The sequence below is a fragment of the Eulemur rufifrons genome, chromosome 27 (assembly GCF_041146395.1).
Source record: "Eulemur rufifrons isolate Redbay chromosome 27, OSU_ERuf_1, whole genome shotgun sequence".
NCBI lineage: Eukaryota > Metazoa > Chordata > Mammalia > Primates > Lemuridae > Eulemur > Eulemur rufifrons.
In genome coordinates, this window is record NC_091009.1 from 12865379 (window position 1) to 12889448 (window position 24070).

Below are 24070 nucleotides of genomic sequence, written 5' to 3' on the forward strand. Positions count from 1 at the left end.
CCATTACTGGGCATATACCCAAAGGAAAAAAGGTCATTCTGTAACAAAGACACATGTACCCGAATGTTTATAGCAGCACAATTCACGATAGCAAAGATGTGGAAACAACCCAAATGCCCATCAATACATGATTGGATTAGTAAGCTGTGGTATATGTATACCATGGAATATTACTCAGCTATAGGGAATGATGAAGATACGACATCTCTATGGTTCTCCTGGAGAGAGTTGGAACCCATTATATTAAGTGAAGTATCCCAAGAATGGAAAAACAAGCATCACATGTACTCACCAGAAAATTGGTTTCCCTGATCATCACCTAAATACAAATCTGGGAACGACACCAATTGGACATCAGACTGAGGTGGGGGGTGGGGGAGGGGATGGGGGTATGCCTACACAATGAGTGCATTGCGCACTGTTTGGGGAGTGGTAACACTTGAAGGTGCTGACTCGGGAAAGGGGGGGTGGGGAAAAAAATGTGAAACTGTTGTTTTTAACTTGCATTGTTCACTTAATATTTTATCATGAATATTTCCCATATTATTTCATATCATTGTACAATAAATAATGTATACATTATGAGGACATACTGTATCTAACAAGATATACTGTTAGACTCTTTGATTCTGTAAAATTAAATTGTTATTAATGATAAAAAAAAAAGAATAAAAAAAAAAAAAAAGCCCTTTTCTTACCCATGCATTTTCTGCCTTTGAGCTGATACCCAGGTTCACAGCCACAGTGGAAACTTCCTATGGCGTTGAAACAGTGCTGGTGACAGGGGCTGGATTCTTGACATTCATTAATATCTGTTAAATAAAACAAAACTTTCATTATATGCTGTTAGGAAACCTGAGTTAATTTATCCCAAATGTTTAACATTTTAATGATCTTGATCATCACCATGTGTAAGATCTTTTCTAAAACAAATCCAATACATTTGCTCTTATATGATCTGCTAAATAATTGATAGAATCGACTGCTGGAGAGGGTATCTCTCTTCATTACTACTTAAAAGTAGACATTTGTTAAGGATTAAGAACTACGTCGATGGAACACTCCTCTACTTTAAATATTTTACCATATGGCTCCCACTCCTGCTTCTAGGAAGTTTTAGCTCTGGCATGTTGCTGACAGACGGTGATGCCGAAAACAGAAAAAAAAAAAAAAAAAGCACTGTGTTTTGCAGTTTTCTTTTTGTCTTTTGCAATTTTCCTCCCCATTCTTGCTGCTATTAGCCCAATGAAGGTCTTTATCACCCTTTTCCCTGATTGACTGTAGCAATGTCAGAATTTTTTCTCATCTATAGTGTTTGCCAAATTAAATTTTCCAAACATTACCTGAGTCATAGTTTAATAGAAAGAGTACTTGTGTGAATTCCCCAAACTCTTGTGCACTTGCCTGTGTTTTGTACATTTTTCCCTCTCCTTCACTCCATTCCCAGAGGAAGAGAGACCTCTTCTTCCATTTAAGAAAAGTCCCTCTATTTGTGCTTTGAGCTCTGCAGCCCACCCTTCCCCTTCCTCACCAAGATGATTGTGGTCCATCAATCATTCCCTCCTCTAGTGCATTTTTAAAGTCCTTTCTCATTACTGTCATCTTTCCCATAAACTGAGTAGTGAACCCAGAAATAAAGCCACAGATCTACAGCCAATTGATCTTTAACAGAGTCGACAAGAACACACACGGGGGGAAGGATAATCTTTTCAGTTAAATGGTGCTGGGAAAATTGGATTGCTGTATGCAGAAGAATGAAACCGGACCCCTGTCTCTCACCATGTATAAAAATCAACTCAAGATGTATTAAAGACTTAAATGTAAGATCTGAAACTATAAAGATACTAGAAGAAAACTTACGGATAACTTTTTTGGACATTGATCTAGGCAAAGAATTCATGACTAAGCCCTCAAAAGCACAGGCAACAAAACCAAAAATAGACAAATGGAACTTAATTAAACTACAAAGCCCCCTCACAGCAAAAGAAAAAGTTAGCAGAATGAAGACACCACCTGAAGAACGGGAGAAAACATTTGCAAACTGACAGGGAACTAATATCTGGAATTTACAAGAAACTCAAACAACTGAACAACAACAACAACAACAACAACAACAATAAAACAAATAATTTCATTAAAAAGTGGGAAAAGGACATAAATAGACATTTTTCCAAAGAAGACATACAAATGGCCAAAAAGCATGTGAAAAATGCTCAACATCATCAATCATCTGAGAAATGCAAATTAAAACTACAATGAGATATCATCTTATAACAGTCAGAATGGCTATTAAAAAGTCAAAAAATAACAGATGTTGGTGAGGATATAGAGAAAAAAATGCTTACACCCTGTTGGTGGGAGTGTGTATTAGTACAACCTCTGCAGAAAACAGTGTGGGGATTTCTCAAAGAACTAAAAACAGAACTACTATTCAATCTAGCAATCCCAGTACTGGGTATCTAATCAAAGGAAAAGAAACCATTGTATCAAAAAGATGCCTGCACTCACATGTGTATTGCAGCACTATTCACAATAGCAAAGATATGGAATCAACCGAAGTGTCCACCAATGGGTGACTGGATAAATAAAATGTGATATATATACCCAATGGAATCCTATACAACCATAAAAATGAAATCATGTGTTCTGCAGCAAAATGAATGGAACTGGAGGCCATTATCTCAAACGAAACACTTATCTACAGAAAGACAAATATCTCATGTTCTCATTTATATGGGAGAGGTAAAGAATGTGTACACATGGATATAGAGTGTGGAATGATGGACAGTGGAGACTCAGAAGGGTGGGGGGGTGGATGATGAGAAATTAACGACACAATGTATGTTATTTGGGTGATGAATACACTAAAAGCCCTGACTTCACCACTATGCAATATGCCCATGTAACAAAATTACACTTCTACACCCTAAATTTTTACAAATAAAGAAAACCCAAAAAAGCATAAAACCAAAATCCCACCCTCAGGTCTATACTGATCTCAAACTCCTACCACTTCTCTATTGTTCTATTCCAAACACTTCAAAAGAAAAATCACCATATTTAGGTTATTTATTCCTCATCTTACATTCCAAACCTTGAGATTGCCAATGTCTCTTATTTTGTACTATTTTCTATTTGAGGTTAATTTAACCTCTCAAAATCCACAATGTGTTAACTTATATAAATGCACAAATGTGATCATATACTTATAAAATATTTTTCTTAATGTGGTTTTGTTTTTTCTTCCTCATCCTCTTTTGCTTGGCCTTCCTTTTCCCTTTTTATCCTCTTGCCCACCAAAGACAAACAACGTTAACCATCTTAATTAAACTTTATTATTATGAATAATAACATATCTGTTCTGCATACACATACATATCTTTACCTAAATATATAGATCCATCCCTTTTTCTTTGGTTATCGTTTTCCAGTTACATACTATTTTCTACAAAAGTTATACATAATTTCCTGTGTCTGGGTTTTCTCATAGCTGCACAATTGTTCACATTATAGATGTACGATGCTTCACTTAGTTTTTCTACCACTGGTGGACATTCAGTGATGGATCCACTCTTTTTGCCTCTATGAAAATTCCTGATAGAAGCTTTATTTATATTTGCCCAAACTTGGAAGCAACCCAGACGTCTTTCACTAGGCGAATGAATAAATAAACTGTGGTACATTCACAGAATGGAATATTATTCAGTGTTAAAAAGAAACATGTTATCAAGCCATGAAAAGACATGAGGAACCTGAAATGCACATTCCTAAGTGAAAGAAGCCAATTTGCAAAGGCTACATATGATAAGATTCCAACTATATGACGTTCTGGAAAAGGCAAACCTATGGAGACAATTAGTTGTTGCCAGAGGTTAGAGGGAGGGAAGGATGAATCCACGGATCTTTAGGGCAGTGAAACTATTCTGTATGATAGATGCTATGGTAGATACATGTCCTTATAAATTAGTGCAAACCCGCAGGATGTACAACACCTAGAGGGAACTCTAAGCTGCAGACTCTGTATGATAATGATGTCAGTGTAGGTTCATTAGTTGTAACAAAGGTACCACAGTGGTAGGGGATGTTGATAGTGCAGGAGGCTGTGTGTGTGTGTGTGTATGTGGGAAGGAGTTGTATGGGAACTCTCCGTACTTTCTGCTCAATTTTGCTGTGAACCTACAACTGCTCTAAAAAATAGTCTTTTAAAAAAATTCCTTCAGTAAACATTCCGGTAGTCTTATGCAATGGGATTTTATGAAATAGACTCTATTAGATTGCGCTGTATAATCTTCTCTCTCAAATGGTAACAGCCAAATGTTATTTAAAACCATTGTGCTATAAATACTTAAAATAGCTGTGGAATATTCTATCTAAACAAGATCTTATCAAGAAGCTGACCTCACAAAACATGTAAAATGAAGTCCTGGTTTAAGTTTTCTGGGAGACTGGGGTCCCATGTGCTGGATATCTCCTCACTCTCTCCTTTTCATCCAGTCTCTCCCCATTGGAATTTCCCAAGAGAGTCCACTTTAAAGGATTCAAAAGGGGGTCTAATTCTTAGTGTCATGAACATTAAAAAAAGGCCTCCAGTTTTATACCTTGACAACTCAGCCCATCAGAGGTTCTTCGAAAGCCAGTCCCACAGCGGACCACACAGCGATAGGATCCGATAGTATTGTCACAGTCCTGACCAGCGTGGCAGGCGTGTCCACCCAAAGCACACTCATCGATATCTGTAACAGAGGGAATCACTCAACTGCGGTCAGCTGAAAAAAAAAAACAACCTAAGAATCTTCTGTGAAATGGGGATAAGAAAAGCAATGAACACCACTTGAAAAATAGAGAAGAGCTAGAAGGACTGGATTTTTTTGGGTTGAGTCATTTCAGGTGGGTTAAATAGCTGACAAATTCATAGCAGCACGGTGTGGTATCTTCATAGACTGACCGATCAATTAGACCCCTTATAAATCAGGTGGCTTTTAAAAAGTGACTTCTCCTTTCTGAGATCTTGAGTGAGTCGCTCCAGGCATCCCTGCTCTGAGAACGCCCCATGTGAAGGGAGTACATGAGCAGTGTTCCCTCTTTCTTTCTCAACCCAATGGAGACCTTTTGTGTTTGTTGTAAAGGTGTGTGCATAGCTGGTAGGACAAAAGGGGATTGGTCTACCACACTTTTCCTAGGTCAAAGATTGCCTTGACCATTGCTTAACTGTGTCCGTTAGATTTCGCTGTGTGAATACCTTGACAGGTTCTTCCATCCGCGGCGATGGTGAGGCCTTTTGGGCAGGAGCAGTAGTAGGTTCCCACGGCATTATGGCAGCTGTGGGAGCAGGGATGCCCTGCTGCACACTCATCCTCATCTGAAAGAAGGAAAAAAGGGCCCAATCCGTAGGTAAAACCCCTACTTTCTAGAAGTGATTTAAAGCCAGTGAAAACAGTTGCTTTTAGAGGCCAGTGAGTTGAATCCAAAATAGTAGAAAATGCTCTTAAGTGCCACAAAATGTAATCGCTACATAAAAATTAATTTGGGGTCTTCAAGTTATCTTTGATGGTAAATAGACGTTCCAATTATATTCTAAAACAACAACAGTGATCGTTAAAATTTATTTACCATTTACAGTGATCTAAATGCTTTCTGCCTTCTTCAACTCACTCTTCACAGTGTTGCCAGGACATAGCTATTTTTATTACCATTTTCACTTTGCATGATAAAATTCAAGTAAAAAGAGGTTAAGTAAATTGCCCAGGGTTACACTGGTCATTACAGGCAGAGCTCGGATTTGAACCTGAGCAGTCTGAAAACCATCTGGGCAGTCTAAAGACTACCTTTTAACAATTAGACTACATTGCATCATCTATCAGTGAAAGAAAAGTACTGTGTATGCAAATTTGAGTTCCTCAAGCCATTTACATAGCTGTTTACTTATCTGTGACTCTATTATACTGGTCCTTCAATTAATCATTAGTCCTAGGTCCGCATCCTGCCCTATCTTCTGAGCAACTCTAGGGTTAGGTGACTTAGTACTGGACTATTGCTACCTCACACCCATTGCCACCAAGTCACCAGCTGGAGTTCAGTGTTGTCTCTCTGTTCACTCCATCTCTGTACTTGGTCACTATCTCTGACACAGTTGACTGTGGTCAAATCAAAAGAGCATGGGCTTTGTAATCTAATTTAAATTCAAATCTAGCTCTGCCACCTGAGGCTGAGTGATTTTAGACAGTTTACTGAACTTCTCTACATCTCAATTTCCTCAGCTGTCAAATGTGGCGTTTACAGGACTGTTGCGATGATTAAATTCCTAGTAAAAGGGCAACAGATGTCCATTGAATGGTATCCATTATTGATAGTTTTGTAAAAATAGAAATGCTTTATTTATTCCTGCACTTACCAGCACAAAAAGGTCCAACTGAGTCTAAGGCGAACCCAGAGGGGCACTGATTACTGCGATCTCCTACCACAGAGAGGAAAGCAAAGTTAACCGGCTTATTAGTATATTAGCACCAGTTTATTTCTATTGCAATTTTCCCTGGGAAGATATGCCAAAGTTGAAAACGATGAGACACATGATGCAAAAATGCAATAGGCAAGAATGGAAAACTTCCTGTTTCTCAATCAAGGACTTAAGGAATCCTAGTCTAGAGATTGCTGGTAAGCTGGAAACAGATTTTCTGTGTAAGTTTTTTACATCAATCAAAAGAAACTTAAATAAAATGATTCTGTGATAACCAAAAAGGGTCCAAGATAAATGTGTATGCCAGGCATAACAACAGGCAAAGTCCTATTCTTCCAGCCATTACCATTCTGTTTTATTCTAGTAGGAGGAATGCTGTTTTCAAGCAACTTAAAATAATTTGCGCCAGTTAAAAATAGAAACTCTATGAAGAAACCCCCTCCTTTTGTGGATCTCCTCCATTTGCAATGTTGAGCATTTGGGTCAAAATCCCTCATGTGTGACTAAGTGTTTTCCCTTTCCACATAGTCGACGCAAAGGGAAATAGGCATAGTGTGATAAAACAGATTTAAGTCAGATGTCAGGAAAAAAACACACTGACAAGAACAGGTCAGGATGCTCTTTGCTGAGTGCTCCTAGTCTACCTGTGCGTGCAAAGGAGTGGGAATAGATGGGACAGAAATGTCTAGGGCATATTGCTAAATGATCATTGCATGGCTACTGTGTGTCACACAGGGTACTGTGAGCTTCGTGTGTTTTATTTCATTTAAACGTCACAACTCCTTAATCTCCTGGTACGCGATTTTCAGACAAGCAATTTGAGACTGAGGTTATATAAGCTGCCTATGGTCAAAGAGCTAATATGTGCTGGAGCAAGATGTAGATGCAGATCTGTTTGACTTTCAACCACGGAACTCAATACAACTCAGGCGGTGATTATAATTTACGTCCCATTTAGCCATTTGTTCATACATTCCTTAATCCGAACAGTAGGTTGTCTGGGGCGCTATGCTGGGGATACAACTGTGAACAAAACATGTCTTATAAACATGATACGTTATTATCTGATAGTAGCTTTCGATTTTTGGTGGCATTTAGGAAGCTTTTTTGGAGATGCTTTGGTTGTCATGATGATAACAGGACTACTAAAATTTAGGGATGGGCAGATCCTGGGGCAGGTTTTACAATATTGCAATGCGTGAGATAGTCCTGTAAGATGATTTGCCCCTTGCCCTGCACGGCTTTCATGAAAGTAAGATAGCTGTGCTTATCTAAGCTTGAACCTGTCTGCCATGTATTAAACATTTTTCACGTGATTTAAGCATACGATGAACTTTCCAGGAGTGTGGCTGTCACATAAATGGATAGCTGATGCTACTTTGTTTTATTTAGGATATCACTAAGAGTTGCTTGATGTTTCAAAAGAAAATCACAGTGGGATTCTATATGTATGTTCAGGCATATGACTACTTCTCTCTGTCCAGAGATTTTTATATTAAAATGTATTATATTTTGTTATGAATTCTTTTCCTTTTATTTTTAATATTAAAGTTAAAGTGTACTCTTTTGAATTATATCAGTTATGATTTTCCTTTCAAGATAGAAGGCAATCCAAAATACTTGTTTATGTTATAATAATGTATGAGAATAGTAGACACTTTAAAAAGTATAAAATAAAATTCCCTATAATCTTGTCCTTTTTAACAAGCTACTTCTGAGATTTTGATGCTTTTCCTTCCAGTCATTTTTACATACTTAAAAATTAAGTTGATACAAAGACTAATAATTGCCAAACTTTACTAATCATAAAAATCAGTTGGAAAGCTTATTAAAACTAAAAACACCAAGGAATCTGTGCTTCTACACAGTATAAAAATTTCCTTATAATCACTCAGGCATGTGTGACCCAGGTTTGGATCACACTATACACTGCTTTTCCATTATTGTCACAAACATTCTCCTTTGTCACTTGTTTACAGTTACATTGTCAGTTGTTCTGGGTATTGAACAGTGTCTAGTACACTGTGGGAACTCAACAAATGCTTGTTAAAATGAATGGATAAAACAGAATAAATATTTCTAAAAATTTATCTCAATGATTGCCTAAGAATTTATCAGACAGCTGTGCCGTAATTTACCTATATATTTTCTCCTTCCTGGACATGTATTAATTATTTTCCTATTATAAATAGCACTGGATGAAACTTTCTGACCGTTCATCTTTGACTATTTCTGTGATTTTCTTAGAACAGACTCCTAGGATAAGATAACTGAAAAGATTGAAACATTTGAAAAGCTACTGATACATACCACCTTCCAGAAACGTTGAACCAATTTACACCCCTGCCAGCAGTGTAGGAGGGTGTTCGATTCCCACTGTCTCTTTAATACTAGCCAGTCATCACACTTGTTAATCTCTGACAATGATAGTTAAAAACTGATACCTCACTGTTTTACTTTAAATTTCTTTGCTTATTAATGAGGGTAAACATTTTCTTCAAATTTATTTGTCATTATGATTTTTTTGTGTGTGAATTTCCTTTACGTATTTTTCTATCGAGGATATTTGCCTCTTTCTTACTGATTTTTAAGAGTGTTGTATGTATCTAGGTTAATCATAGTTGTCAATAATATGTGATGCAAATATTTCTTATTTGTGCATATTTTACCTTCTCATTTTGCTTTTTATAGTCCCATGAAGAAATTTTAAAAAATTTATTCATTGTTAAATGTATCTCTTCCTTTATGGTTTCTGATATCTTCTGATTAATTTGTAAAATATATATATACTTTCTATTTTTAAAAAATCCATTTGATTTTAAAGAATAAAATTTTTCTAATGAGATTGATTTATATTTGTGAGTTGTCTTGATCATTAGTTTCCAAAAACCAGTGTCCAGACCAGATATGTTAGAATCATTCAGGGTCTGTGTTAAAAATACAGCGTCCTGGGCCCTTGGTTTACACTTGCTAAAACAAAACTCTTTGTGCCTAGAAATGTGAACTTTCATCAAGATCTGTAGATGATTCTAATTGCACTGTAACCATACATAGCTCTAGTGTAGACCCAACAACATAAAAGAGAATTTGCTGGTTAAATCACTAAGAATGCAAGCTTGCCCTCTGGTGGTCACTCAAAAACAAACTGCAGGTATACAATTCTTACAATTCACAAGAACAATGTCAACAACAAATGGCACATATATCAGACGTAATTCATAGAGTCAAAGTAGCCAAGAATGCTAAGGGGCCTTAAAGGTCTTACAGTGTGTTTCCTTATATTGCGGGACCCAGATCCCTCAACAGCAAGCCCAGAGAAACCACAGAGACCTTCAAGCAGTTTCAGGCTTAGATTTACATGATTGGGTGGAAAGGGTACATGACTTTTCAAAAATCATTTTAATTCTTTTAGTCCCAGATGGTACAAATTCATTTATAACCAATGTCTTGTGCCGATTTACCTGTTTTTAGAGTACTGAGAACAGTAGAAACAGATGTTAGATTTGAAAAGCAGGCATAATTGGGAAGAGAAAATATAACTCTTCATTCCAGTGGCCTTTTCTTTTGTCCAAGGGGCCTGAACATGCATGACAATAATAAAATGAGGTGGCGGTGGAGATGATGTGGGTGGAGGAGATGGGAGACTCTGGACCTCACTGGCTATGAGACTTTATAATATCTCAAAAAATATGTACTCATACTCTCAGATTTAAAATTTGATGAAGCAGTTCTGATACATGTTGAAGAAGAAAATGGTCATATACACAACTGATGAAAGCAAGAGTGAACACTAAAAATGAATGTTTAGTTTATCTGCTAAGCATGTTAGAACAAATTGGTGATGTTTAAAATATACTTGGGTCTATGATAGGAAAGACAGCACAGAGCAAAACACACATATTCACAAGGTCAATGTGAATTCTTTTAAACGTACTCACGGAAGCCTAAAGTTCAAAGCTAAAGTCGTGCAAACATTGAATGTCTATAGCATAAATACATGCAAGTATCTCCCAACATCAAAACCCCACAGAATAAAGAATGCTAATTGCTGTGGTGGCTCTTATGACGGAAAAGGAAATCTCGGAGAATAGACACATCAAAGAACCCACACAGCAAAGGGGGACTGTTTAGATCAAGGGTTGGAGAACGATGCTTGGAAAATGGAAAGCAGTTCAAAAATTATAATTTGCAGGAACAAGAAATGACAGTTGGAAGCCTGATTATTGCTGCACAGCTTTTAAAAGCTGCTTTGAAAATATGAAAACTTTTTTTTTTTTTTTTTTTTTTTTTTTTTACTATTTTAGGCTAAGATACACCTTTACATTATCTTTCAGGAATTTAAAAAATTCTTTGACAAATACAAGATTTAGAACAATAACAAATGGACTTTATTACTCAAAGAAAAATCTTTCAGACAGATTATATAGTTTTAACTCTCTGTATATAGGGAATAGAAGAATAACTCTACTATGCAGTATGAAGAAGATGCATATTAGTAAATTAATTGTACTAGAACTCCAATTTGGTTTGCTTTACCACAGGGCTTTACCTACAACAAAACACAGACAACACACATGAAAAACCTTATAATATCATGTTAGGTCTAGGCCTTCATATCCTTATTTTGAATGGCATCAATGCAATTTTTATTTTTACTCTTTTAGAAAGGACTGGATGCCATAAAGATAAGGACTTTCCTTTAATAAAATTACCTTTGGAAATTGAAGCATGGATTTTAAAACCCAATGTCTCTTCTAACTGGTTATAGTCAGATTCTACAGAGGACGCATGAAGTGTTTCTACCAAGAAAGGCATTCTTCCCCGAGCATGATCATAAAAAATGGTGTGGTTCCAAGTGTACGGGACGCTGATGCCATCAATGGTGAACAGACGGGTTGAGTAGGCATACAGCTGCCCAGGACCTGTTTGAATGTAGTCCTCTGTGTAATCCTAAGGAGAATATGGATTTGAAGATCAACATGGCTCATACCATTTTTTTTTTCTTAAGAGTACTATGAGATGCAGAAAGAGGGGAAAAAAAGGCTTAGGGGCTAAAAATACTTAGTGCTCAATAAAATTGTAATTGTACAGTCATGTTTAGGAAATAATTTGAAGTTTGAACCTTTTAATTGTAACTGTATTAGCTTCATAATTTTACTGCCACAAATTTCAGTTTAATAAGAGACTCAAAGCTGTAAGTAGAGGATAAAGAAAGACGTGAAAGGGTGATTGTTATTCTTTAATTTCTGACATACTTTTGTGGATGATACACAAAACCTTTTTATGCAAGAATTCTTATTCTCTTTGTCTGAAGAAAATTAAACAAATGGCTTAAATCAACACAGCAGTGATCTTGGTCCTGAAAAGCAGGGTAATAAAACCACTAAGAGAATCTTGTTCCTGATGATTTTTAAACAAAGACCAGATAATCATTTATGACCTAGATTTAGGCATTTACTCTCCACAATGAACACGGGGAAATACACAGGTTCTCTGCATTCTTTCTATGGATCTTTGACTCACAATCTTATCACTACTCTGATGAACAGTGCAGAGAAATTATTGGGGCATTTTACCTTTACGGTGACTTCAGCAGGTGACTGAAGCTGCAGCACGTAGCCACTCACAACAATGTCTAGCAACAAAGCTCCATCAGCATCCAAGCCCCGGGCAATGTGAGTCATTCGCAAGATTTCTCCTGGGAATTACAGGGCATTCATTTTGACAGCAAAAAATATATGGTTTGTGTAAGCACAGAGCAGAGTTATCTCACATACCAGTTCAGCTACGTTATTTTAGTTTAAACTTGAATGAGCACAGATGAGAAGAGAATTAAATTAGCACTTAACCTCCCAATTAAAGAGTTAGGCTTACTGAATGAAGTTTCTTCTAAGATTTCTTTTTATGTGGCAAAAATGTAGCATGTGATTATGAGAAGAATTCCGTGCTTTAAACTCACAAGAGGGCAGGGCGCGGTGGCTCACGCCTGTAATCCTAGCACTCTGGGAGGCCGAGGCGGGCGGATCATTTGAGAGCAAGAGTGAGACCCCGTCTCTACTAAAAACAGAAAGAAATTATCTGGCCAACTAAAAATATATATAGAAAAATTTAGCCGGGCATGGTGGCGCATGCCTGTAGTCCCAGCTACTCGGGAGGCTGAGGCAGAAGGATTGCTTAAGCCCAGGAGTTTGAGGTTGCTGTGAGCTAGGCTGATGCCACAGAACCCTAGCCTGGGCAACAAAGCGAGACTCTGTCTCAAAAAAAAAAAAAATAAATAAAATAAAAAAAAATAAAAATAAACTCACAAGAAATAACAAGGCTGCTCTACAAAGATGGACTGAGAATGGAGGAACAGCTTCATCAGGCAGACTAGCGATAACCACAAGCCTGGCCACAGGGCTTTGTTCTTTCTGATGCTTCAGAGAAACGTATTAATAGCAAAAGGGTATCTCAGTAAGTGAATGACACGAAAAGACCCAACTTGTCTTCTTGGTGACTAATGCTGTTTAAAGACATAGCTTCCCTCAACACTTCTTTCTTAAACGTCACTGCCATTGAGGCTGACCAACTCTGAAGAGGCTTGCAATGGAGCTCTATAAATACCTGTATGTACCTTGAAAGGGCATGAATGGCTAACACACACTACTTAAGACTATGGATAAGTGAAAAGATTTTAGATTTGCTTGCTTTTATTTCCATCTTTTTGATAAAGAATTGCTGTAAGTTACCCTAACTGAATCTCATACTAAAGGCAAAAGTCTTTAATTAATAACAATGACTTACTTTCCTTCTTTGGCCTTTAAAACCCTCTCTAAGGATTTAAAGAGAAAGGATACAGAAAAGAGGAGAAAAAATTTTTGGACTATAAAATTTACTGTACTGCTTAAGAACACGTGGCCTCTCATGACCTCATGTCAGTACAAGTTTATAGGAAAATATGAAATTGCTTTTATATCATTTATGATAAGATTGTATCAAAAACTTTGTAATTATTCCCTGTGGGAGCCTATAACATATTTTTCTTCTAATCTTTATGGCAATCATATTTTTAAAAATAATAATAGAATATGAAGTTCAGCTGACACTGACCAGTTGCAAATTCTACTTGGGTTTCTCTTTTGAAGACTGCACTGGTGAGGGTAAAGCCATTGGCTGCTTCTCCTATTTCCTTTGCTGTTGTCCAATAAATGGGATTTAAAATAGAAACTATCTTTTTCATTGCTGAACCTAAAGAAAAAAGGATAAATCAGGCGACAAAGCAAAATATTGACAGTCTTTTATTATTGTTTTCATAGCATGTTTTTCAACAAGGATGAATTCTATAATGTTGAAGAACATAAAAAAATACCCATACCTAATGTATCCTTAAGAGCTTACCATTGGAATAGAGGTAAGTACTGCTATATTGATGATTTAGTAATAGCATCCTCTAGAAACTTTAAAGGGAAGTAATAAGTTGAAGAATAATATATAAATTTTTAAAAGGAGGCTTATGAACAACTTTTATAAGCAAAGAGACTTACCAAGAGTGCGCGGTACATTAGTAATTTTGGCATGTATTACTCTAGTATCAGAGTTAGGGCTATCTGTTACTGTGGCATTAAGAAAAGCAATTCCAAATTCTACATCATTAATATTTCCAATAACACTTCCTCTGGCTCGCTGGGGCCCACCTATTGGGAAAAGAAAAAACATTCCTGGATAAGGAAGCAATTCCATCAACATTACATGGGAGTGAAGAAGGCCAGTGTTCAGAGATGCTACAAATCTTTTCTCACATATCAAAACGGTCATACGACATCGGAATTTAAAACTGAAATAAATAAGCTTTTAAAACATTTGACTTTCATGTCACACCCATCATCCCCCATAAATCTAGGATCCTTCCAATCTATGTTCATCATAATATTAATTTACAAGCCAAAGAATACAATCAGCGTCCAGTCCCAAAACTAAAATAAAGTATGCGTTTGCTGGTGGTGATGAAACGATGAAATGAGAATATAGTGATCATGTCATGTACAACAGCAAACAGTTCATATGTCTTAACTCTTTTCATCCTATTAACAATTCTACAAGATGCTTTTAAATAGCTGTAGTCTGCAGATTAGGAAAATACAGTGCATAGAAATCAAGCAATTTTCCCATCATTACATAGCTAGAAAGTGGTGAAATGATTTGAACGTGGATCTTCCTGGCTTCAAAACCTATGTTCTTTTATTTATTGCTTCCTTCATGAGAACACAAAGAGAGAGAAGAGAGCTCACCAGACAGCCTCTAAGCCTTGTTACAGGTCGCTGCCAACATAAACGTGGAGTATCTGGGGGACACTGTACAGCCTTAGGCTTTAGATCAAGGGTTTATCAAGTTCTTCGTGCTATATGTATGTGTGTGTGTGTGTGTGTGTGTGTGTGTATATATATATATATATATATGAAAGCTTAACTTGAGAAAAATTTGAGAAAGATACTATACTTTTGGCAGTGCTGTAAAATTAACACCAAGACGATTTGGTTGAAAAACAATTATACCGCCTGGGGGATGGACACGCTTGAAGCTCTGACTCGGGTGGGGCAATGGCAATATATGTAACTTAAACATTTGTACCCCCATAATATGCTCAAATAAAAAAAATTAAAAATAAAACCTTCAGCATGACAAAAAAATTATAAATAAAAAAGAAATGTCTTTGCAGTAATTTCATCCCTTCTTTTTTTGAAAACAAAATTATTGGTTACTAGTACAGAATAGGTGGTTAATTAATTTTTTAAAATTAATTCCATGCTTTGACAAGAAGGGCAACATACTGGGAAGAAGCTGACAGTGAAATTTATACACATTCATTATCTGGTATCTTTCAATATATTTTAAAGCAGTGACTAGGTATTTCAGGTACTGTCATCACACACAGGCATATCTCACTTTACTGCACTTCATAGATATTGCACTTTTTGCATATTGAAGATGTGTGGCAACCCCCTGATGAGCAAGTTTATGGGCATCACTTTTCCAACAGCACATGCTCACTTTGTCTCTGTGTCACATTTTGGTTAATCTTGTAATATTTCAAACTTTTTCATTATTACTATATCCATTACGGTGATCTGTGATCAGTGGTCTTTGTTGCTACTATTGTAATTGTTTTGGGGCCCTGCAAACTGCATCCGTATAATGTGAACTTAGTCAATGTTGTGTGTGTTCTGACTGCTCCACCAGTAGACCAGCTACTCCCCCATCTCTCTCTGGTCTCCAGCCTCCCGCATGCCTGAGACACCATACTATTGAAATTAGGCCAATTATTCACCCTGCAACAGCTTCCAAGTGTTCAAGTGAAAGGCAGAGTTGCACATCTCTCACTTGAATTCAAGTTAGAAATGATGAAGCTTAGTAAGGAAGACATGTTGAAAGCTGAGATAGGCCCAAACTACACTTCTTGCACCAGTTAGCCAAGTTGTGAATGCAAAAGAAGAGTTCTTGAAGAAAATTAAAAGCGCTACTCCAGTAAACACACAAATGATAAGAAAGTGAAATAGCCTTATTGTTGATACAGAGAAAATTTTAGCAGTCTGGACAGAAAATCAAACCAGCCAAAAGGCCAAGGCCCAATCCAGAGAAAGACCGGAACTCTCTTTAATTCTATGAAGGCTGAAAGAGTAAAGAAGCTACAGAAGGAAAAAGGTTGTTGGTTTATGAAGTTTAAGGAAAGAAACTATCTCCATAACATAAAAGTGCAAGGTGAAGCAGCAAGTGCTGATGGAGAAGCTGCAGCAAGTTATCCAGAAGATCTAGCTAAGTAATTGATGAAGGTCACTAGAGTAATCAACAGATTTTCAATGTAGACAAAACAGCCTTATATTTGGAAGATGATGCCATCTAAGACCATCATAGCTAAAGAGGAGAAGTCAATTCCTGGCTTCCAAGCTTCAAAAGACAAACTGACTCTCTTATTAGGGGCTAATTCAGTCATCAGCTACGTTAGCCCCTGCATTGAGTTGAGGCCAGTGCTCATTTACCATTCCAAGAATTCTAGGGCCCTTAAGAATTATGCTAAATCTACTCTGTCTGTGCTCTATAAACAACAAAGTTTGAATGATAGCACATCTGTTTACAGCATGGTTTACTGAATATTTTAAGCCTACTACTGAGACATGCTGCTCAGGGAAAAAGATTCCTTTCAAAATATTACTTCCTGTTGACCATGCACCTAGACGCCCAAGAGCTCTAATGGAGATACGCAGTACAAGGAGATTAATGTTGTTTTCATGCCTGCTAACACAACATCCATTCTGCAGCCCAAGGATCAAGGAGCAATTCTAACTTTCAAGTCTTATTATTTGAGAAATACACTGAGAAATAAAGGATAGCTGCCATACTTAGTAATTCCTCTGATGGATCTGGGCAAAGTATATTGAAAACCCTCTGGAAAGGATTCATCACTCTATAGATGTCATTAAGAGCCTCTATGATTCATGGCAGGAGGTCAAAATACCAACTTTAACAAGAGTTTTGGAAGATGATTCCAGCCCTCCTGGATAACTTTGAGGGGTGCAACTTCAGCGGAGGAAGTAACTGCAGAAGTTGTGGAAATAGCAAGAGAACTAGAATTGGAAGTGGAGCCTGAAGATATGACTGAAGTGCTGCAATCTCATGATATGATTTGAATGGATGAAAAGTCGCTTTTTATTTATTTTTTTTTTTTTGTTGAGACAGAGTCTCACTTTTGTTGCCCAGGCTAGAGTGAGTGCCGTGGCGTCAGCTTAGCTCACAGCAACCTCAAACTCCTGGGCTTAAGCGATCCTACTGCCTCAGCCTCCCGAGTAGCTGGGACTACAGGCATGCGCCACTATGCCCGGCTAATTTTTTCTATATAGATTTTTAGGTGTCCATATAATGTGTTTCTATTTTTAGTAGAGACGGGGTCTCGCTCAGGCTGGTCTCGAACTCCTGACCTTGAGCAATCCACCCGCCTCGGCCTCCCAGAGTGCTAGGATTACAGGCGTGAGCCACCGCGCCCGGCCGAAAAGTCGCTTTTTAAACATGAGCAAAGAAGTGGTTTCTTGAGATGGGATCTACTCTAGGTGAAGATGCTGTGAACATTACTGAAATGACAACAAAGGGTTTAGAGTATTACATAAACTTGGTAGAGCAGCCTGCAGGGTTTGAGAGGGTTGACTCCAATTTGAAAGAAGTTCTGTGGGTAAAAGGCTATCAAACAGCACTGCATGCTACAGAGAACTCTTCCAGGAAAGAAAGAGTCAATGGATGCTGCAAATGTCATTGTTGTCTTATTTTTAAGAAATTGTCACAACCACCTCAACGTTCAGCAACCACCACCAGTCAGCAGACATCAACATTGACGCAAGACTACACCAGCAAGATTACGACACAGTAAAGGCTCAGGTGACTGTTGGAATTTTTTGCAATAATGTATTTTTAATTTAAGGTATGTACATTGTTTTTTAGACATAATGATCTTGTACACTTAACTGACTACAGTATAAACATAACTTTTATATGCACTGGGAGACCAAAAAATTTGTGTGACTCGCTTTATTGCTATTGCATTATTTGCTTTATTGAGATGGTCTGGAACCAAATCCACAATATCTTTGAGGGATGTCCAATGGGTCTTATTAATTTTTAGGGACTTTTTATTTCTAAAGCAACCTTAAAGCTTTGAAAAGCCCAATGGCATCTTGACACTTTAGCAGTATGAAACTGTTATTGTTGGTCTTCGTAGAGCCCTTAGACGTCTGTCCTCTGAGGCAAGGTATTTATTAGTATCCACCATTTCTTGGAATCCCAGAAAACTCTTTCTAAGGTCCACGAGTTCTAGAATTCTGAATTTTTACATCACGTATGATATCCAGCTGTGACGCATGACTTGGGTGATGTTACTTGAGGTCCCCCTATTCTTTCTCCTCGAACTGAACTGACCTTTGTTTTACTTTCCACTGTGCCTCCCCCTTTCACCTGTCAAGCCTAGGACTACATTTATGGCTGTGACAACTGTAGCCTTTTGCCAGGAATCTTGGAAGGGGGCTAGCGGAGGCTAAAACCCAGCCCTGAATATTGATACAGAGCTGCATCAACTAGGCGCAAGAAAGCAAAGTTTTCTAATTCCTCCTCCTGGAGTTGGCACCGTTCTGTAATTTGTGAGACTTTTTAATAATTTGCACAAGGGCTCTAAGTGTGCCAGCAATGGTCCTTCCACAGCCCGATTTAGTTGCTTACCTGGACATGTTTGTACATTGCATCTCGATACCTGAGTAGCGTCTCCTGGACAGGGACGGCCACCTTTAGCTGGCGCTGGATTGTCGCACAGCCGCTTCCGTGTCTTTTCACCTCTTCCACAAGAGGCAGAACACTGGCTCCAACTGTGCCAGCTTCCCCAACTTCCATCCACTGTGAACAAGAGTGGAATATCCGATCACCATGAACGAATTAGTTTTGCAGTACACGCCAGGGCGCCCCTGCCCATACAACTGTCATTTTAGGTCTGAAACGATGGGGATGCTACAGTGAGCACTACATGAATGTTTCGCTCGTTCCGCGGCCGGGATGGAGAGGCTCACCAGGACACACGTCAGTGTTGCACCTCTGGATCTGGGAGTCTGGCCCCCCACAGGCTCTTCCTCCAGCGGAGGGGCGGGGGTTGTCGCAGGTGCGGTGCCGCCGCATCTGCCCTCCGTCGCACGTCCGGCTGCACCTTCCCCAGCCGCCCCAGGGACTCCAGTGCCCGTGGGCTACAACACAGAATCACCGGACATAGACACAGCTCCAAAAACGAGAAGTGCTGACAATGACATTCATCCAAAATCACGGAAAAGCCCCTCCCCAGGCACTGAAAGGAAACACACAAATCTACAAACAGGCAACTTCCAAAGGAAGGTGGCTTGGCTGCTATTTTGACTAGAAACTGGGTGTATGTTCCAGTAATTGTGATTCCATTTAACACACACTTATTGAGTCTTAAAATATTCCCGGAGCTGGAGGGTATGAATGAGACAGGGTCTCTGCGTGTGATGAGCCAACGCGGTGACATTCAGGACACAGTGTAACTCGCATTTCCAGACACCGAGTTGCTGCTAAGGTCTAGAAATCTAGCTTGATGACTGAAGTAAGGCAGAGAGCTGCCTCCTTGCCTCCGAGAAAGACTCATAAGCGTCTTTAAGAGTTAGAACGTAAGCGTGCTCTCATCCTTGTACCCTACACTTGGTCCCATAATAGAGTAAGTGAACTAGGACACAGCCCCTGCCCATATGAATCAATGACATCCATGGTATTATACAGACACCACAGCAACCATCAACATTTTGACATCCTAAAGCAAAGGCTGAAGAATGAAGTAACAGAATACCATACGGACTTAAGAAAGTATAATGTTGACTCACTATTTCCAACACTCACTTGGACAAGGGTCACTATTGCAAAAATCACTCTGGATGTCACTCCCTTCACATTTGCTTCCTCCATGCTGGGGGGCAGGGTCAGAGCAGTCCCTTGTTCTCTGCCTGGCACCTCCTCCACAGGACACCGTACAGGCACTCCAGCTGGCCCAAGGTGCCCACTTGCCATCCACTGGAGTAAGGGAAAAATGGATGTGATTTGTTACTACCTAAAAGTCATCAGGTTAAATCCTGGGCATTGCTAGATTGAGTGATGTTCTTGTGGGTATGGTCAGAATGGAATAGATTCTTACTGACATACTACCTAGATAAGACAGGTAGATATTAATTTATTAAAGATATGAACAGTATATTTCTTTTACCTGGACAGTGTCTTTCATTGCACACTTGCATCTGTGTTTCTGCTCCACCACAGTAAGACCCATCAAAGGATGGAGGGGGGTTATTGCAGAGTCTCGCTCTTGTCTGGGTACCTTTCCCACAACTCTCGCTGCAGGGACCCCACGGCTGCCAAGTACTCCACGCTCCATGAACTAGAAACACCCCAAGAGACAAGAGTTTCAAGCCACAGAACTATGTTTAAAAAACAAAATTATACAAATAAATTAACTCAGTAATGAGTTGTTTAGCCCACAATCCAAAATAACTTAAACTGAACCAAAGGAAACATAATAAATAATGTTCTTCCTTTCTCCTTCCAGTTATATTTTCAGAGGAATTTGTGTCTATAAGGCAATTCAGAAGGCCTACCTGATGCCAAAATAAATGTTTAAAATCACCCAAAGGGGCTATTTCATTAAATTTAAATTTACTCAAACTACCACATGTATTAATAAACACAATCTGAATGTTTCAGCCCTAGCTAAGTATTTGTCTATACTCTATGCTCTGGGGAAAGCAGGAGGAACCTGGAATCAGGAACAAGGCTATATAACAGATCTAGATGTGTTTATGGATAATAAAACATTACCACTGTGATAATTTGGAACCCAGACTGTGAGACCACGTCTTTAAGCCTGATCCAGCTTCATACTTACATGTGTACTTGTATCTTTCAACAGCATGATGATTTGCACAGTGGTAACCCTTTGAAAACTTTTTCTCCATTACATAATGTTCATGAATTAAAAGTTCTGAATAACATACTCACCTGCTTCCTAAACAACAGAAAAAGCTGACCAGTAATTTCCAAAGAGTGATATTACGGCCTTCCTTTTGGTAACTAACATATTACACCATCTGACCACAAGACTGGAACAACCTTATTTTCCTAACTAGGTGCATGGGCTGAGAATCAACATTACGATTTCTCGTATGTGCAAGTCAATATCAGGTCATATTTTTGTTTTAAGGGAACTTTCTAGATATGGGCTCATAAAGTATGTTTCTTGGCCACCCACTTTAACCAAAATCTGAACCTAAATATGGGCCTTGAGGTCTGAGGCTACATATTCTCTTACTATAACCTACAAGATACCAAAGGAATAAGTTGAAAACCAAGTATTGAAACTATCATTTGTCTGCTTTGGTTAGAAAACATTTTAAAACACATTTTGCATTTTATAATATTCACTGATTTCTAATCAAGTTGCCTATTTATCTTTGTGCTTTGTAGACACAGACAAACATAGTCTTATTTTAGCCAATAAGAATTTGCACCAAAAAGTATTTGGCTAAATCTCAGAGAAAAGAAGAAAGCCTTTAAATATCTGGAAGGCATTCAAAACTACTTCTCTATTAATTCAGGCTGAAGATGCTCATAGTCCTAACATATAAACTATATAATTTAAAAAAATCTGCAGTTCCAATTATTTTAATACATTTTACTTTCAAGGCCGTGGTTAGCAAAAACCCAAATCTCTAATATATAGAGCCATATAGTATAGATGTATTTTTTATTGGAGGATTATAATTGGGTAACATTTATTCATTTACTGTTTATGTCATTTCCACTGCACATAAGTATAGGTTTTCAGCTGAAGACCTATTTATTTTTATTTTTTAATCAACACAGAAAACCTTTAACCAGAATTGAACTTCATAATGTAAAATGTGGTAGAGTTGAAATGTTTCTATTATACGAATGGAATGATAGCAAGAAAAAAGGAAGAATGATAATATAAACCAAAGGCATAAAACATCATGGTATCTAGATGATATGAAAAAAAAACTATGGAGGAATTAGTATGTAAGAAAAATGCAAAATATGATAACTGGATTTTCTGTCGCACTGCATTACAGGTCTGATTACGGACAGGCAATGGAGCATAGTGCCACGTGCAGGGACCAGGGGACAGATGCCCTGAGTCTGAGTCTCTGCTCCGCCCTTACCAGCTGTGTCACCCTGACAAATGACTCAGCTTCTGTGTGCCTAGTTTCATCATCTGCAATAAATAGATAGTAAAAGAACATATCAGGGTTGGGATGAGGAATAATGAGTTTATAGATGAAAATGCTTGGAATAGTGCAGGACACCCAGTAAGTCCAACATAAAAAGTATGACCTATGAGCTGTCATGAGCTTCACTCAGAGTTCTCAACAGTTTTCAGAAAGACACATAAAAAATGCTTTTATTTAAGTAATCTGTAACTATATATATGTATATATGTGTACACACACACACACACACACACACATATATTTTATGAAAGTAATTCTCAAATGGCAGGATGGGTCACTACAGAAGATATCAATCTTTTTTAGGAGGAAAATCGGCAGCTTAAAAATACTCTTCTAACTGGGGCAGGGAAAGTACAAGATAAGCCTGAAATATCTATTTGCACCACCAAGTAAGGAAGTGCTCAACAAATCATGGTGAAATCCCAAGAGAACACTGAAGCTGGCCTGAAGGGGATGCCTCCACTAATCAAATCTAGGATAATTTGAGCATCACAATAAATGATGATAGCAGCACATTATTAACCATTAAATGATACCTCAGTATCATAACATTGAAAAATACCTGAGATCTTACTGATATAAATCAAGAAGTAAAAAAATAAGGAAGTTATTTATTGTAGAAAGTCAATAACAGATAAATTAATATATGATAGAGTTAGAAAATAACTATCTTGCAAAGATCATAGTAGTAACTTATTCAAACAAGAATCATAAATGGATACTAAAACTTGTGGGGGAAAGGTGGATAAGAAGATGTTTATGTGGTCTCAAAGTTCCCCTACAAAATATTTATTACCTGTAAAAGTAAAAATAATAACTATGCATATAATGGCAGACACAACCTTAACCAAGCAAAGAAAGTTAACAGTACCAGGATGGAACAAATTGACATGATGTGCCTTCTGAAATGATGCACTGAGAAGGACACAAAATCATTTCTGGGGTGTTCCTGCCAAAATACAAACCTAAATGTAATCATGAGGAAATACCAGACAAATCCAAATTAAAAGCTCTTATATAAATAATGATTGGCCTGTATACTTCAAAAATATCAAGGTCATGAAAAACAAAAAGAGATTGAGAAAATTTTCCAATTAAAAAAGACTAAAGAGACATGAAAAATAAGTGTAAGTGTGACCTTGGATTGAGTCTTGGAATGGGAACAAAAAAGAGTTATAAAGGATATTACTGGGACAACTGACAAAATTTGAACACAGACTGTGGATTAGATAATGTGGCCAGATAATTAGATTAGATAACAGTATTATATCAATGTTACATTTCCCAATTTTGACCACTGTACTGTGTTTATGAAAGAGAATGTCCTTGTTTTAGGGAATACATACAATTGGTGAATCTGGGGAAGGGTCATACAGGAATTCTTTGCACTATTCTTGCAAATTTTCTGTAAGTTTGACATCGTTAAAAATAAATTTGTACTAACAGCAAATATCTTCTACCATTAAGATTTTTACATACCCCCCTGGATGAGAAATGCTATCTTAAGCCCACTGCCCATTTTTGAGTGGTGGGCTGAGAAATATCTAACAACCAGCTCTCCGGAGGTGGGGAAGGAAACTGACTTGTAGCATCTGCTAATTTTTGTAGTATAGATACTCCCACTATGGTTGATATCTACCCACCAATGTGGCGTCACTGAACTCTCATATGTGCCCTTATTGGGAAGAGACGCTCTTTCTGACTGGCGCCAGGACATGACTGGCATTATGACGAAACAATAGCTAAATTCAATTGGCTTAGGGGTTGGTGGAATAACTAAAGAAAACCTAAAAAACAGTAGAACAGT

General features: G+C 37.8%; 1 protein-coding gene across 1 annotated transcript in view; it reads right to left on the minus strand.

Annotated features, from left to right (window-relative positions):
• Positions 1-24070, minus strand: part of HMCN1 (hemicentin 1) — a 414078-nt gene that overhangs the window by 18994 nt on the left and 371014 nt on the right. Inside the window, exons 90-101 of the mRNA XM_069459659.1 lie at positions 20226-20396; positions 19865-20035; positions 19030-19200; positions 18689-18859; positions 13978-14127; positions 13544-13681; positions 12031-12152; positions 11167-11404; positions 6392-6454; positions 5240-5359; positions 4599-4733; positions 699-812 (exon numbers count right to left, since the gene is read on the minus strand). Coding sequence (XP_069315760.1) covers positions 699-812; positions 4599-4733; positions 5240-5359; positions 6392-6454; positions 11167-11404; positions 12031-12152; positions 13544-13681; positions 13978-14127; positions 18689-18859; positions 19030-19200; positions 19865-20035; positions 20226-20396 — 1764 coding nt within the window. The remainder of the gene's footprint in view (positions 1-698; positions 813-4598; positions 4734-5239; positions 5360-6391; positions 6455-11166; positions 11405-12030; positions 12153-13543; positions 13682-13977; positions 14128-18688; positions 18860-19029; positions 19201-19864; positions 20036-20225; positions 20397-24070) is intronic.